Source organism: Epinephelus fuscoguttatus, linkage group LG17 (genome assembly GCF_011397635.1).
Source record: "Epinephelus fuscoguttatus linkage group LG17, E.fuscoguttatus.final_Chr_v1".
Taxonomy (NCBI): domain Eukaryota; kingdom Metazoa; phylum Chordata; class Actinopteri; order Perciformes; family Serranidae; genus Epinephelus; species Epinephelus fuscoguttatus.
Genome location: NC_064768.1, coordinates 18,427,010 through 18,444,290, shown reverse-complemented (window position 1 = coordinate 18,444,290; position 17,281 = coordinate 18,427,010). Strand labels below are relative to the sequence as shown.

General features: G+C 41.7%; 1 protein-coding gene across 1 annotated transcript in view; it reads left to right on the top strand.

The window, feature by feature from the left end:
* Window positions 1–17,281, top strand: part of LOC125904246 (dolichyl-diphosphooligosaccharide--protein glycosyltransferase subunit STT3B) — a 118,097-nt gene that overhangs the window by 97,358 nt on the left and 3,458 nt on the right. Inside the window, exons 8-14 of the mRNA XM_049601529.1 lie at window positions 2,291–2,339; window positions 2,982–3,136; window positions 6,144–6,355; window positions 8,808–8,995; window positions 11,694–11,865; window positions 12,404–12,577; window positions 15,356–15,469. Of these exons, the coding sequence (XP_049457486.1) occupies window positions 2,291–2,339; window positions 2,982–3,136; window positions 6,144–6,355; window positions 8,808–8,995; window positions 11,694–11,865; window positions 12,404–12,577; window positions 15,356–15,469 (1,064 nt within the window). The remainder of the gene's footprint in view (window positions 1–2,290; window positions 2,340–2,981; window positions 3,137–6,143; window positions 6,356–8,807; window positions 8,996–11,693; window positions 11,866–12,403; window positions 12,578–15,355; window positions 15,470–17,281) is intronic.

The following is a 17,281-nucleotide window of genomic DNA, read 5'->3' as shown; positions in this document are numbered from 1 at the left end:
TAGTCACCTAGAATTTCCTATACCTTCATGATGGGACCCTGGAGGATCCGTAGCAGATCCCCGCTGGGACCTTGCCAGGTCCTTGACTGGAATGAGATTGAGCCTGTTTACAGTAGAATCTAGACATGCTTTGTCAGGAAACCAGTGGCTGGGAGTGGACTGGGAACTGACTGGCAGTCGAAAGGCCTTCCGTTGGGAGGGAAAATTCTAGGTGGCTCCATCTGTATATGAAATCCTCCGAAAAAGGAAAAAAGCACAGGGAGTACCACTAGCTGGTCCAGGAGCTTCACCTGGTCAAGGTTTATTTTAGTATGAGTCGGGGACAGTTTGGCAACCTAAATGTAAGAAAGTAGTTAAAGCTATCAAAGTGAGCTAACGTCAGCTTAACACTGTACACTACCACTTGTTGTCATCACCACCAGCACAAAAGGCCCCCCTCTCACTTTATCTGATTGGACAAAGAAAAAAAAGGCCAATGACATTGGGTGCTTTTCCAGTCTGAGTTAAGGTTTTTCAACTCGAGGCGTTCAGGGTGCTCCTGCATGTGAGTGGAAAAACATGAGCTGCTCAAAAGCGCAAAGCAGCGAGCAAAACACTTCACTCTCATTGAAAATGATTACAAAGAGCCCCCCCCCCCCGCCTGCTTGGGTGTACTCAATCTAATTAGGGCCCAAGGATTTTCTTTGTGAACTTTATCTTGATTGTTGCTTATTTAGTCATAAATATTTATTGTGATACAGAACTACATAAGATCAGAAACCAAGTTTTCAAGGGCTTCGAATAAGTTGATGCTCTTTTCCACATGATACATGATATACTTCAGTTTTGTTTCACACAATGAATATTAAAACTATACTGTAGACATCCTTTTTTTTTCCTCAGGCAACCTTTGCTACTTGTGCACATTTTTCTAGGCCCTTGGGTCAGATAGTGTTTGCCGTTTTATTTATTCAAAGCTGCAGAGTTGAGTTGAGTTTGCTTTATAAATAACCAGTGCAGTGCCAGTTTGAGGTGTTCAGAACAGTCCGATTGCTTCGCCTCTGGTTTTGCTGCTGGCAGCTTTTTCAAGTTTTTAGCTGGATGTCTATTTTTTGTATGTATATTGAGAGCAACAAATGACCGGAGTCAGATTCCTTGTATGTGCATACATACTTGGCCAATAAAACTGATTGTGATTGTGAGAACTGGTTATCCAAACAACTTCACACTAAACACTGAGCTTCATTTGGTCCTGAGCCATACACCTGCCAATGACATAGTTGTGTCCTTTAGCAGTGCTAGAGTATACATGTCATTTGGGTGCAAAATCTCGCACAAAACACAACACGCAGCACACACAAACAAAGCCTGGTTATTTCCAAGAAAGAAAGCATTCATACCGAAAGTTACATCGCTTTTTGGGCCCAATGGCGTCACGTGATGGACCCTGAAGTTGTAATTGGCTTCAAAGCCCAAAACTATTCCTGGGAGCTTGATCACAAGAGCTCGCACTCAACACTTTGCATCCTTGGATCCTCAGGAATATAGCCGCCAAGTGTGATGTAGAGATGGGCATAAGTAGACGAGGACCTGAGTGCTAGATTTGAATGTCAGTATTCATTTGACGTAAACAGTAATTGCAGCAAAACATCCCACATTTAAACATAAAGTTAATTTTTTTCACTACATAAAATGGGTAAAATCTTATTCCTCTGTAGAGCTGCTGCTCGATACCTCCTTGCCCCACCGTTGCTCTCATTTTGTGTATCATGAGACACTCGGAAACTATTGTTGCAGGAGTGTGAGCTCCATTTCAGGAACAGTTGGTGAGAGTCCACCCGCATGCTCATACCCAGTGACAGGGCTGACTGTTGGCATCACTCAGCTAGCATTAGCTACCACTGCTGCTGTTAGCTGATGCTAACCAGGCAAATGTTGAACTGATCAGGAGGAGAGCAAAGATGGTGCTTCATCGCTGCGTCTAACTTATGTAACAGCAGCAACAGAAAGTTTGCCGATTTATCTTGTGGTAACTTTGTATTAATGGTTAAGAAGGCTAATGGAAGCCTTAATGTAGTACTCAAGTATTTTATAATAACTCAGTACTTTAATCTTTTGGTTCTAACAAAGGATAATCTATTGAAAGTATTTAAAAGTTGTTTTAATAACTAACTTATCTCACTTTACATAAACATAATTCAACAAACTTCCTCCATGCCCACCAGCGATGGTTGTATTCCAGGGCTCACATGGTAAACATGAAAATACAAACGCTTTATATTTCTGTATTGATCGTCTTTTCTTTCCCCAGGATACATTGCTCCATGGAGTGGTCGTTTCTACTCTCTCTGGGACACTGGGTAAGCTCTGCTGACCTTCACACTCTCACTGTCGATGCAACACTTGTTCAATCGAGTGTGTTTCCTGAGACGGCTGTAAACCCCCATGCACCATCCCAGAGGGAAAAACAGTACAGCGCAGGCACTATGTTGAACTATTGTCTTACTTCCAAACAGCATCAGGCACCCTGTGTTCTCCAAATGCACTGCAACGTGTTTGATATTTCAGCACACCCAATCAATCCCCTCCTCCCCACCCTCCTGTTTGCTGACTGAAGCAGTATGGGATAGTTTTTTCCCTTCCTCTGGAGGCTGATACTAATTCCTTAATGTGCTGTGTGTTTTCTCTTACCCAGCTGTAATCACAAAACACTTTAGAGAGAAATATTTAAAATCGTATAGAAAGTGCTGTAATAATGAATAAAGAGGGAGCACACAGATCACAAAAACTAACAGCCAAAAATGAGCATTACTCATCTCTACTGCTAAATTTGTTCATATTTTACCATGAGCATGCCAGGGAGGTAAATTATCTTTTTTCCTCATAATTCTGGAGTTAATCAGGAGGATCTATTGTATAATTTGTCTCAGCGCTCCCAACGCGCACAACCCAACATGAATTACATCCTGTCTGTCTCCCCCTCCCCCTCCCTCTATCCTCAGCTACGCTAAGATCCACATCCCCATCATAGCGTCGGTGTCGGAGCACCAGCCGACGACGTGGGTCTCCTTCTTCTTCGACCTCCACATCCTGGTGTGCACGTTCCCAGCAGGCCTCTGGTTCTGTATCAAGAATATCAATGATGAACGAGTGTTTGGTAGGAGCATTTTATTTAAATCGCAGCTCGACAGTTTTTAAAATTATGCTCCGAAACCTTTGTTTCCGCTGTAGCAGAGTTACAAAGTACATAAGTGTTTTACCCCACTATGAATTTCTGTCACATTTTTTTCTTTGAAAGTAGAAATAGACAATTTTTTTGCTTTAATTTATCATTATGAAATAAATGTTGATGACACAAATTTGTAATGGCTACAGAATAATGACCCCAACAGAGGTGAGATTAGATCCTCCATAAACCTTGCTTTCACTGTGCAATTCTGTCTGCCACTGGGTGAGATCTCCCAGCAAAATTAAGGCTAGATTTGTGCCACAAAGGAAGTGCATTATTATTGCACAACCAAAACAGGAAGAGGATAGCGCTTTGGTTTTTCTTGGAAGCTATCGGCAGCTATCTCCAATTACCAAAGAGTTTTACTGTAAGTTCTTTGCAGTTATTATGTGTCCTGTGTTTTTGGTTGTTTCTGTCCTCTGAGGAAAATAGGAAGTGATCTGGTTGACTTGGCAACAGTGGCACCAACAATAATACCACTTGGAAAAGCTAGAGGGGGAGAAGTTGCTTTAATGACATTGTTAATGTTACTCAACATATAAATACAGGACCCTCCTCATGACGTACCAGCGCAAGAAGTTTATGTTCAGCTTTGTTTCAAGGAAGTCATTTTTTGGTTTAAGGGAAGGCAGTGTCAGTCGTCCATCCTTCCACTTGTGTCCAGACTGAAATGTCTCAACATATATTGAATAAAATGGCCATTAAATTTAGTACTGACATTCATGATACCCTCAGGAAGCAACTTTGGTGATCCTCTGACTTTATCGCTAGCTCCATCATCAGGTCAAAATTACACATTGTCCAAATTTTGTAGGGATGACGCTTTGAGGCTGATTAGCTAACCCTAGATGTTGAACATGATAGACATTAAACCTTTAATTAAAACTGCATGATAGCGTTGTCATTGTTACCATGTTGCCTGCTCATGTTCAGCATTTAGTTCAAAGCATAGACACTGTGCTTCCTGAAATAGCTGCACAATATGTGTCATTTCTTACTCGGCTAATACAGCAGCACAGACAGACTGACGCTACTTTTATAAGAAGGAAACTAGACTATTATAACATTCTCCTTTCTGATCTACTGAGGAATACAATAAATCAGCTAAAATTAATTCAAAATTCTGCTGCACAAGAGCTTAATACCAAAAGGAGAGCACACAACTGATTACCTGTTAGGTTCTGTATTGATTTTGAAATTCTTTTATTAGTTTATGCGGCCTCATATGGCCGTTAACCAGAATACCTCTCAGAAATGCTTTTGGTTTATGAACCAGCACGACCCCTCAGATCCTGCGGTTCTTCTCTTTTAGCCGTTCCACAAAGCAGAACAAAAACATTTGGCGATGCTGCTTTCAGCCATCACGCTCCAAGCTGCTGGAACAGCCTTCAGGAGGATCTGAGAGGAGCTGAAGATATTTGAACTTTGAAACTAAAAACCCATATATTTAATTTAGCTGTGGTTTTAGTTTAGATTTATACTTATTCTAATATCATCATAACTATTATTTTTTATTTAGCTCTTTTTGTTTTACCAACATTTATAGTTGATCATCATGATTTATTCTATTCTGTTATTAAAGATATACTATGCAGGATTTTTCTAAAAAACAATGTGTAGACTTATACAGTAGTAATCCCCCTCTCTGCCCTCTGTCTGTATTTTCTTTTTTTTTCCTCTTATTTTCTGTGTTCAGGACGTTTATGGGCATGTACCCTCACATCACTCAGGTGAGGTCAGGGTTTTATAAAACAATAGCGACCAGGGGCCAGACCGCAGCGCCCCAAAAAACCCCACAAATATAGCAAGGTGAAATGCCAAGCAAGAGTCAATCTGGGGTTGGCTTTTATGTTCACTTTTGTTGGTGAGCATGCTTACAAACAGTAACTGACAATCTTGCATAGGGTGGGGGGGTTGCCATCTAGTCTTTTTCTTGTAGTGAGCTTTGTATGCTCTTGTAGTACATCAGGAAAGGGGATCCAGGTTCTCTCAAACCTTTCAGAGTGTATCTGATTTTTTCCAGTTTCAGAAATGACATGGTGTCTCTAATCCATCTGTTGAATGTGGGGGGTCTTTGTTCCTTCCACAAGAGAAGTATCTGACGTCTAGCAAGCAGAGAGGTGAAAGCAATGATAATATGGGATTTGCCTTTAAGAGATCGAGTTACATCCGTAAAGCCAAAAATGGCACATATTGGGTTTGGAGGGATGCTAACACCACATATTGTGGAGTAAGCCTGAAAAATGTTCCAAGGTGTGGGCAGGACCAGAACACGTGCATATGATCAGCTGGTTGACTTTCACAACGGGGACAAGAGGGGTCAATATCAGGAAAAGTCTCGGCCAGTTTGGCCCTGGTCCAGTTCGAATGCCTGGTCCAGTTCGAATGCCTCCTGCTTTAGGAAACATCCTCGTCAGTACAGTATCTCCTCTGTCTCCAGTATTGTGATGCACTCTCAGCTCTCTGTCTGCCTGAAAGAAAAACATTGAGGGCGACTTGGAAAAACAGCTCAAACAAAACTTTTATGTTTACAGAGTAAGACAGCCAAGATCAAGGACAGAGGACCTTTGAGTGCTGCAAACAGTCCTTCAGCAGCCCGTTTCTCCCTCAGACTTAATCAGCCAATTACAGCTATTGATTAGCCATGCACCTGTTGAGCCGGGTCGGCACTTTTCAAGGACAGGAGGCAGCCAGCACTCTCTCCAATTCAGAGTTTGAGCTCTGCAGAGCCAACGTAGACTGATTATGCTGCGTTACAACTCAATTGCTCTTTTTCATGTCTTTATCGCCTTCTCACACACACCGCCCCATTTCCTGTCTGTCCTTTACATTCACACCGTCTTTCTCCTTGTCTGACCTTTGTCTGCTTTGTTCTCCGTCTCTCCCCACCTCCTCCTCCTCCCACCCACCTCCTTCTTTTTCTCTTTCCTCCCAGTGGCCCTGTATGCCATCAGCGCTGTCTATTTCGCCGGCGTGATGGTGCGTCTGATGCTGACACTGACTCCGGTGGTGTGCATGCTGTCTGCCGTGGCTTTCTCCAGCGTCTTTGAGCATTACATGGGAGATGACACAAAGAGGGAGAAACCCCCTGCGGAAGACAGCAGCGACGAGGACGACAAGAGGAATTCTGGGAATCTTTATGACAAGGTCACGCCAGGACAGAATGATTGTGGAAACACACATCAAACGAGAAAAGTCACAGAGATAGTTCCTTGTTGATTTAACACACCTTTACAGTTTGGATTTATTATTCATCAGCTTCCCCACCAGTTCAGCTCGCCAGTTTGGGTCGACTGTGATTCAACTGTGATTCAGCTGCAACTGTTTGATGCTGTTATAATTTTAGCTGTCTCACTTTGTTGATCTGACTGCTCTCAACTGTGGCTTTGTCTATTCCAGACCACCTTGTAATAATCACAGTATTTATTATGCTACCTACAAATAGCCATCCGTTTGAAACGTTTGCAGAAATAACATTTTAGCCGGTGTAAAAATTTTGTGAAATTGACAAATGCTTCAAAAATGACACATTTCATTTCAGTTTTTGAACATCAAGACAGTGACGTTGAAAGTCTGTGTATGGTGACAGGTCTCATTACATATACTCGCTGCCCTGCACTGGTGGGGGAAAAAAAATGCAGAGATGGACATTTTGACTGTGCTTAAAAGCTGCGCCATTAACACAGGCTGCATAAACATTTCACACAATATGATAAAAATTGTGACGCACATTTCTGTTGATAATTGTCGGTAAAAACATGTTGTAAAGAGTAGCAGTGTACCAGTAATAGAGGGGTAGAAGTCTGCAAGCAGATATTAACAATCGGGTTTTAACAAAAGAAGATTCTGCAAAGGTTTATGTGTTTATACAGTTTAAAGTTTGAGGGGGAGTGAAAGGCAGGGCAGTTATAATGACAGCTGCAGAGGACACAGGAAATACATTAAAACAGGACCTGCAAAACCATAGAGCACATTTCACAAGAGCACATAAATATTTTAAAACAAGGACAGCAACACATAAAGAATATAAACAAAGCACGCTACAGGTTTTCAGTCAGTCAGAGTATCGTCACACACTTGATTATCTTTTAGCTATGATTTTAAGTTAGTTTTAAATGAATGATATGTGTCACAGTCTCTAATATGTGTTGGCAGACTGTTGCATGTGTGAGCTGTGCTCACTGAGGTCAGAAATACATTCAATATTAAGATTACACAGAGTTTCTGTACATAGGATTTATTTTTATTTTTTATAATTATTAGATATCAATATTATATCCAGGCCGTACCAGACTCAGAATTATGTCCGTGGAATCAGATTTGGCTGTTCATTATGAATACTTAATTATTAGGGGTTCAACGGGAAGTTCAGAGTCACCGTAACATCCACATAATACAGTAAACGAGCCAAGTTAGCCCTCTGAGCTAATGCGTTCTAACGACTCTAACGCAGATTGAAATGTGCAACATTTTTTGCTTACATTATATATCAAACAAAGCCAGAGCTGTATCGTATTCAGTTGTTGTGAGCTGTAAATTCAGCACTTCTAAAGAAAAGGCAGAACATAACTTTGACCCGAAGGCTGACCAGGGCAAAGCTATCTCACTCAGGCTCACCCGGGGTTTGTGTCTGCAGCTGTCTGTACTATAGAGCTGAGTGAAAGCAAGGAGTGCTCACTCTGCAGCTAATTAAGGGGACCAAAACATGCCCAGAGGTACACGGCACACTGATTGACATTAAAAAGAAGAATCTCAAGTCGAGTCAGCTGAGGTGTCTCCGACTGATGATTCGAATCTTTGACTTTCAGGGGGCAGCCTTATATTATATGATATTTACAGGCAAAATTCTACAGGGGTACATTTAAGACACAGTCATTTCCACTGTCAGCAACTCATCAGCCTATCATGTTCATGGAGCAGTTAAGTGTTAAAGGCAATGTTTGCTAACCATTTTTGTCCCCTATGTTAGTTATAGTTCGTGAACCTTTACTTGCTCAGGAAGTCTCTTCAAGATTAAGATGACTTTACAAGACAGACGTTGAAAGAAAGTGTATATATACAGATCACATTACAACAAGACGGTACACACACACACACACACACACACACACACACACACACATACACTCTAATTAAAACAGTCACAGATATTATTAACAATATCAGCGAGTACAGGTTTGCAGACCCTCTGTGAAATTGGAGTCAGTAACAGTTTGTTTTGCAGTTCACTTCAGTAGTAAGGTGCATTGTACACAGCATTAACAGCTATCCTCACTCACTTCCAGACACATTTGAGGTGTCAGAGCCAGTAATTGGAGATGCTGGTAAAGAAAAATATTCACATTATGCAGATTTCCTCCTCTACAGAGTTTTTATAGCCTTAACAATTCTCTGCTGCAAGTGTGAAGCGATATTAACTCATCACAGGGTTCATCTCGCAGTCCTCAGTGATGCATCACACACTACAGAAAACTTGAGGATGCTGTAAGATACTTTGCTCAATTAGTCCATTCAATAATTTATTCCACTAAATAATTCATCTCCTTGGAATGTCACAGACTCTGCCATCCATCATAATAGCGTTTGTCTCCCCCTGCAGGCCGGCAAGGTGCGCAAACATGTGTCAGAGCAGGAGAAGGCAGAGGAAGGTCTGGGTCCGAACATCAAGTCCATTGTCACCATGCTCATGTTGATGCTGCTGATGATGTTCGCCGTGCACTGCACCTGGGTCACCAGCAACGCCTACTCCAGTCCCAGCGTGGTGCTCGCCTCATACAACCATGATGGGTAAGTGCACACACACTTTGGCTGCAAGGTGTTAATAACATTACAGCTGAAGTGTTACAAGCACTGAATTCATTCATCTAAAAATAAGGCCATAAGTGGTATCTTTTAAAAAAATCTTAAAAATGCTAAGACATGGGAAAAGAAGGATTTTGAGGCTTGATGTATTTTATACAAAAAGTCCTTCACACCCGGCATGATGGGAATCAAGGCAGCAGAATCCCACACGCAGAGTGAGAAACACAGGGCTTTTCTGAAACCAGACCCTATCCACTCCCACTCCTTCGCTGAGTGTAACTCCATTTGTAGTCACCTTCACAGCTGAATGAAGCACCCTTCATCTGGGTGTAGGGTTTAAGTACAGCTGCGAGCTTTTGGACGAACGTCCCTCTCTGTGGCGGAAAGAGGAACTGTCGTAACAATTCGTAACCATGAAGAAAATGAAAGCTTATTGCCATTTTACGTTCTTCTTATGTACTTGTAGCACTTTTACTTGATACGTATGTGCTGCTGTTGTTTACCTGAATTTTTGCATTATATCCTTTTGTTATTAAAAGAAATAAATAACTTGATGAATAAATAAATAATGAATAAATAATAAATAAATAGTTCCTGTCAATATACAATATGATTTCATAACACTTTAAACCAAATGCATACAACTGTTATAGGGAGACTAGAGAAGGGTATGTTTTATCCTAAATACAGTGTAACCTTAATGTTGTTAATGTCTGTATGACAATATTAAATGCATATTTTAAGCCCCTTTTACACTGCCAGATTTTCAGCGAATGTTAGGCCGTTTTGCTGGCAGGCTGCTAGTGTTTAGACACACAGAGCTGGATTGGCAAGTTGATCCGAGGTGCCCAATTTTCTGCCTCGTAGGTGGAACCTTTTTGGTTTAAAAAGAACGAGGTGCCCTTCCGCCATGGGAGGGGCTGTTGATGACATCGCACGTGCGACCCACTGGCGGTGGATAAACAGGAAACAGCTGATAGCAGGAATTAGCGAGCAGCTAGTAGCAAGAGGGAAACACAAACCTGACAGACACTGTAAAGATGAGCAACTGGGGAGACAAGGAATTGCGCACCCTCCTTGCCCTCGCAAATAAAGAGGCCATTAACCGTCAAATGAGGGGAACGATGAAGAACGGGCCAACTTATGAGAGAATCGCCGAAGGACTGACCAGCCGCGGCTTCCCTCCCACGTCACTGTTTACGTCACACACTGAGCTACACGTTTTGTTACTTGCTCATGCCCCCCATTGCCACAAAAAAGGCACATTCTGTATGAACAAAAGTAGGCAGGTGGCAATTTGCTGCACTCCCCAATTTTGTTTACTGCCAATGCTGAAAAAACACTGATTGGGCTTTCCTGCAAATTTACATAATTCTTGTATAAAAAGGGCTTTACTTTAGGTAGTTTACCTTGGTAAGGACAGTCAAATTGAACTTAATTTGTACGGAGCATCTTCCATGACGAACACAATAGGGCCTTGCACGTGGTCAGAAGGTCAGCATCGATGCAGTTGTGCTGTTGGAGGATTTAATAACACACTTCCCCTCCTCATAAGTTGGTTTGGGACGACACTCAATGTGGTGGACCTTTTGCATTAATGTGGAAACAGTGGAAGCAGGGGATGGTTTGGAAATGGCCTGCAAAATCACCAAGAAAACTTGCCTGCAAAGTCACATATTTGCTGGTTTTACTCTACACTTGTCCCTGCCTCCAGACAAAAAAAGGTCACATTTTATATTACAATAAACATTTGGCCAAAATTGCCCCTCACCCTAAGTAATTGATGTCGGTTCATGTCTTTCCTTTCAATCATTGTAAAATTGGTTTTAAACTACATTACGAGTGGCATTAAAAAAAGTATTAAAAAGTCTTAAATCCAGCGTGCTTCGTGCTGTAGAAACCCCGGTTAATGGATGTTAAATAACCGCAAGGAGCCATGCAAAGTCTCAAGTAATAGTTCATAATGCAGGAGAATGGATTGCACAACCTTGCATGCAAATGAGCGCACGTGTGTAAGTATGGAGGAGCACACAGAGCGGCAGGACGGAGGGAGCACATGTATATTTCATGAGAGGTTTGTGGAAATATTGATATGTGTACCTATAAGCTTTAATATGATTGCTTAACTTTGTGTTTCTAGGTCAATGAAAACATCTGCGAACCATCTCTGAATTTACAAAAAACTGATATATTATTCTCTCTGAGATTCTTTACAGGCATAATTATTCTCTTAAAGCATTAGGGAGGAAATATTGAAGGCTAAGACTAAATGGTAGACGCAAGTCCTCATACATATATTAATGGAGCCACGGCAGCTCTCAGACAATGGTTTTAGCTGTGCTACTGGGAGCAGCGTGGCTGTCACTCTGCTCTTTTTTCTCTCGCACATATACACCCACACACTCACGCATAAATGCACACACTCTCACAGATATAACATGATTAGCATACCTACAGTTAATTGGTTCCTTGGCTTTATGTCTGCTGCTGCTCCTCGAGGTAAATTTAGGACACTAGCGTTCAAAGTATGAGGTGTTTTTTAACCCTCGGTTTATTATGCATGGATGGTCTATTTTCAGCTGTCGTTGCCCTTCTGATTCAAAGTCTTAGCTGAAATATTAATAGCCTCCGCAGCCATATGCCTGTCAACGCTGTTACCTGTCAACCTTATTTTCCCCGTTAGGACGCGTAACATCCTGGATGACTTCAGGGAGGCCTACTACTGGCTGAGGCAGAACACGGACGAGCATGCACGTGTCATGTCGTGGTGGGACTACGGGTACCAGATAGCCGGCATGGCCAACAGGACCACGCTAGTAGATAATAACACATGGAACAACAGTCACATAGCGCTGGTGAGCCTTCTGTCTGTTTCTCTCATGTCTCTCTTCTGCATCTCTTCCTGTTTTGATTCATGCTCATACAGAAAACAAAAGATTTCCTCCAGCAGCCACGAGCAGAGTCTTCAGTGAATTTCTTATGTAATTGCCACATACAGTAGTATAAAACCGCTCCTTCCAACAAGCCAGATAATCTTGTTTGCTTAAACTTTTCCCATTGAATTTACACTGTAGGGGAATTGCAGTTAATTGCTGTCAGATGCTGTGGGTTTGATTTATGTTTTTTGCTCTCTCTGCTGCCAAATGTAGAGGAATGTTTTTGTCTTTTAGTTAAGTCTGATAAAGCCCTCTAGCTTTCTTCTCTCTTGCTTTCTACCTGCTGCCTGTTGTCTCTTCAGCATCTGTCCGCAAGAAATGTAATTACAGAGAGTACAAGATGGATGTCTGTTTAATAATTCCTGTTTTTTCCCACTGCTGTATCGAAGCATGGCGTCTTGTGAAACAGGAAACTCTAATTAAAGCACAGCTCGTCACTCTCCCCTGTTGTTTTTAGGTGGGCAAAGCCATGTCGTCCAACGAGAGCGCGGCCTACAAAATCATGAGGTCGCTGGATGTGGACTACGTGCTGATCATATTCGGAGGTGTGATCGGTTATTCAGGAGACGATATAAACAAGTTCCTGTGGATGGTGAGGATAGCGGAGGGAGAGCACCCCAAGGACATCAGGGTGAGTGTGAGACCTGCTCGTCACTGCAGCTGTTCTCCAGGAAATCTTGTAGCAAGCACTTACACACAGCAGTGAAATCAATGTTTCCTCTTCACTCTCACACCCTCTCTCTTTATAATGATGCTCAAGGACAGACTCTGTTTAGCCCACTGCGGTGCGTTCATGGCATGTTATCCGGGACTTGGAGGCACAGCCTGAATAGTAACCTACTGTCAATGCAGAAAAATGTCACATTCAGATTTTTACATTCATCCCCATTTTACCTATTTTTTATTGTCTGGCTTGAATAGTCAGCATACAGCCACACAAACACACTCAGTAGGTTCACATGCACTCAGAAAACCAGATTATTCAGGGACACTAGAATGTGCATTTACATTTACATCCTGGTTACTGTAAACTGTAAATCAGTGTAAGTCTGACATATTTAAATCTCTCCGCTCATTAAGTCCGGTAAAAATATGTCTCTCTGAGAATATGTAGGCAGAACACTGAGTCCTAACAGCAAGCAAGTTCATCTCTGTCCACACTGAATCCATTAAATATGCACTTCTGTTACGTCATGTTAACAACCCGTGGGACCTATCAGCTGTGCACCCGACATTAAACTTAAGATGTAACCACTTAAAAGATTGGTGAGTAGCCCTACTTGCTTTCGTCCTATGTTTGTATTTTTAAACGGAAAACATGTTTTATATTTACTGAAAATGACATACAATATAGCCAACAGCAGCAGTAGGTTGTAATGAGTGATGATCATTGCCTTTCACATCCGTTCTCATTGATTAACAATGATGGGGGGGGGATGTATTAATAATTATAGTAATGTATTAAATATGAATATCAATATGCATATGTGTTGTATATAAATATGTATGCATGTGTATATCCAAGATTTATCGAGGTGCCAGGGTGCTTCCTTGTGGCTGCCTTTTCTTTTCCTTTTGTGTTTTTTCTCTTGACTGTGAATCCTATTGATATCATCTGTATTTTTGTCGGAAGTCATTATCTTGAAATGAATAGTTTTAACAACAAAATACAGTGAGAAAGTCAAGAGACAAAATATAAAATAGAGTTTACAGTAGAAAATATGAAATAATATAAGAAAATTTGTGCAAGATATTGACCAGAGATGTGCAGAAGTTCACAGTATGAAGTCTAAAGTACGAGAGTATGTGCATGTGGGGAGATAGTACAAGTAAAAAGCAGGTTAGAAACCCTGCTACCTGTGCACATGGCCAAGAAATCTGTCTTCTCCAGGAGAAATCTATCTATCTATCCATGTGTCTCTAATCCCCCACTTGGATAACAGAACCAAGTTTGGTGATCACATGAAGTTTAAGAAATCAGCTTACTGGAGCAAGTCGCCTGTAACCTGGTTACTTAAAGTAATAGCTGAACATTTTGATACCACTCTCATATCTGCACGGCAGATGGCCGCCCACCGAGAGCCTGGTTGTGTTCGAGGTTTCTGTCTGTCAAAAGGGAAGTTTTTCTTAGCTGCCATCGGCAAGTGCTTGCTCATAGGGGAAATTAAAGAGTATGATGCCAAACCTGCTCTATATGATAGTGTCCCAAGATAACGCTTGTTATCATAAATAAACTTGACATGACTGCAAATATGAGGCTAAAAAAACTGGAAACAACTAGTACAAATTCAGAAAATTCAAAATCCACCTGCAAGCTCCTCTAAAGATGAGAAATTACACATTGTACATCTCCTTTAACACATACAAAAACAGAAAACAGTGTATTTAAAATGTGTAACCATTCCTTTGAGACTGCATTTGTTTCTGTTTTTGTATTTATCCGAGATTCACATTGTTTCACATTCTATGTTACGAATAAGTCATTTTTAAACTAGTCTCACATAGCCAGACCAATCTCACACTGCACCAGGACTGGAGAGAGGTCTGCCTGAACCCATCATAATTCTGCACTAAGGGAAAATACAACCTGGATTGTTTGTATATCTGTAAACCAATCACAATCATCTTGGGCGGCACTAAGCCCAGGATGCGGCGACGTTGCCCTTGTAAAAGAGTGTTGGGAGGGAACTTATTTTGGAACATTTGCACATGGGGAGAGACTACTGATAAACCCAGATGGCTCACTTTAGAGTCGTTTCCTGTATATGTATCACGTGGGTTTTGCTGCCCTGCCTCTTTGGGAGACAAGCGCCAAGTCCCGAGTAACTTTGTTCCAACATTCTGACACCAGCATAGCATTTTTCCAGCAGACAAATCAGGAGAATATTACCTTTATTCGAGACCTGTCTCTGTCTCAGCTACACTCTCATGAGACCTGGCAACAACTGATATGAACTCGGTTGATATCAGATATTAAAGTTGCCCTATGTCACTCTAGCAAGTTGATTTTTGAGTCTCATCTCCAGGTCGTCAAATGCCGACACCTCGGGCTGATAGTTGGTCTGAACCACCGACTCAAGGCGTCGCGATTTGACAAACCGGGAGACTCGGCAATCAACTATCTTTCTCTGGAGACGCAAAGGGCACTTCTAAGCTAGCAGATAGAAATGTGCTGCAAAATAAGGAACAAATTCTTACTCTAGCTTGTATTGTTTCGAATCTGCCTCCTTTTAAGTGGACACAGTATTTTTTATTGATACTAGTGATAACATTCATTTATCTTCATCCACCATGCCCAGTTTGGGCCTCATCAGTTAGCATATTTGTATCTACCTTTATCATCACCTCTAGCCATTGAGTGCTAATTAGTTACTTCACTAACTTTTCCTCTCATATTTGTCTTCTTTAGGAGAGCGACTACTTCACCCCTCAGGGAGAGTTCAGAGTGGACAAGGCCGGTTCACCAACTTTGCTCAACTGCCTCATGTACAAGATGTCCTATTACCGATTTGGTGAAATGCAGGTAAGGAGAGACACTTTTCACTGTCTAGCAGAATAACATCACCAAAAATCTCAACAGCTCTGCAGGTCTTTGATCATTTTTTCATCTCCAGGTCAGGTCAGGTCAGGCCAGCAAGAAACTCTGATTTTAAAGAGATTTTCGGGGGGTTATGATCCACTTCGTAGGTATAAATAATGAGTTCCAGCTTTGTGCAAAGATCAGAAAGTAACAAGCAGCTGCCATTGCCAGAGAGGTAAAAACTCTGGGTACTATATTTTATGCAGCTTTACGAGAGAATAACAAGCAGCTGCCACCACCAAAGGTGTAAAACTTCTTGCTACTGTATCTTAAAAGCGGTGCTGGCTGACAGACAGGCAGGAGAGGATTCAAGGAGATGCCTTGAGGAGCTCCTGAGGTTCAGAGAGGGGGGTGTTTGGGGGTGGGGGGGTGAAAGGATGGAGGAGGAATATGAAGGATTGGCAGAGGCTTTCGAATGTGCCACGGCTACTTCTGGCAGGTAGCAGAGGAGAGATGAGAGGGATCCCTCATGCCAGGTGCTTACATCTCGGCTGTAGATGCAGCTCGGCCAACAGCTCAGCGGAGATGGGAGAGTCAGTGCAGCCGCCATCCGTAGACAGACGGCCAAAGCTCTGCGTGGCTCACAGCACTGTTTCAGGGTAAAGAGATGGCACAGAAGGAAATGGAGGACAGGAGGGAGTGAGCCCGGCGAGGGAAGAAAGAAAGATAGAGTAGAGAGGGTAGATTAGGTTTACGAAAACAGGATGTGACAAGGGGAAGCAGTGGCTTAGAGGACATCAGGAAAAAGACGATAACTAGATAGTTGAGGATGTAGTTTGTAGCAGCGAGGAGAGATTAAAGGATCACACTGACAGTGGATAATACAGTACAGAATAGAAAGTGTGTACCGTGGACTTCATATCCCCAAAAACAAACTCATTTATCTCTTGACATTTAAATGACGGGTTGAGCAGTGCTAGTAAATACAAATCCAGAGATAAACCATTGTGACTAATAATAATTTAATATTTCACACTCCGTGTCCTCTGAGGCAGCCCGAAGGTATAAATGAGATGCTGTTCTATAGACAGTACACAAAGGGAGAGTGAGAATGGAAAACAAAGGAGGAAAAATACAACAGAGGAAAGGTAGAGACTGCAGCTTTGAGAAGAGAGGTGACAAGGGCAAAGCAAATGTGCGAAGGACACAGTAAGAGCTCTTTGGGTAGAATAATAGGAACAAGAGGTTGTGAGTGGTTCATACAAAGTGTACTGTGGAAGCTGACAGAGGGCAGATGTGCTGTAATCAAAAGGCTATCAAATGTTTTTGTTTTCTTTTATAATTGTGTTTGTCCTTGTGTACATCTCTTTGAATTAATAAAACCGTGGTTGGCTGGGATGAAAATATAATGATAGCACTCAAATACACTGCTCAGAAACATGAAGGGAACACTTAAATCACACATCAGATGTTGATAAACGAATTATTCAAGTTGAAAATCTTTACTGATGTACTTAATATGTTAAAAACAAAATGACGTAACAACAGTCAGTGGAAACCAAAATCATCAACCCGCTGAGGGCTGGATTCAAATTCACACTGAAAATCAAAGTAAAAAATTGGTATCACAGACTGATCTAACTTGTTCCAGGCACAAATGTAACGTTATCCTACCTGATGTGTTAAATCCAGTGACTCCTGGTGTTTTTATCAGCCGAGAAGTGAAAGGAAGATCTATCCTCTGATCTGTCAAGTCAAGAAAGTGACAAACTGTGACTTTCTTATCTTGCAAAATTATCTTTTACATTGACATCA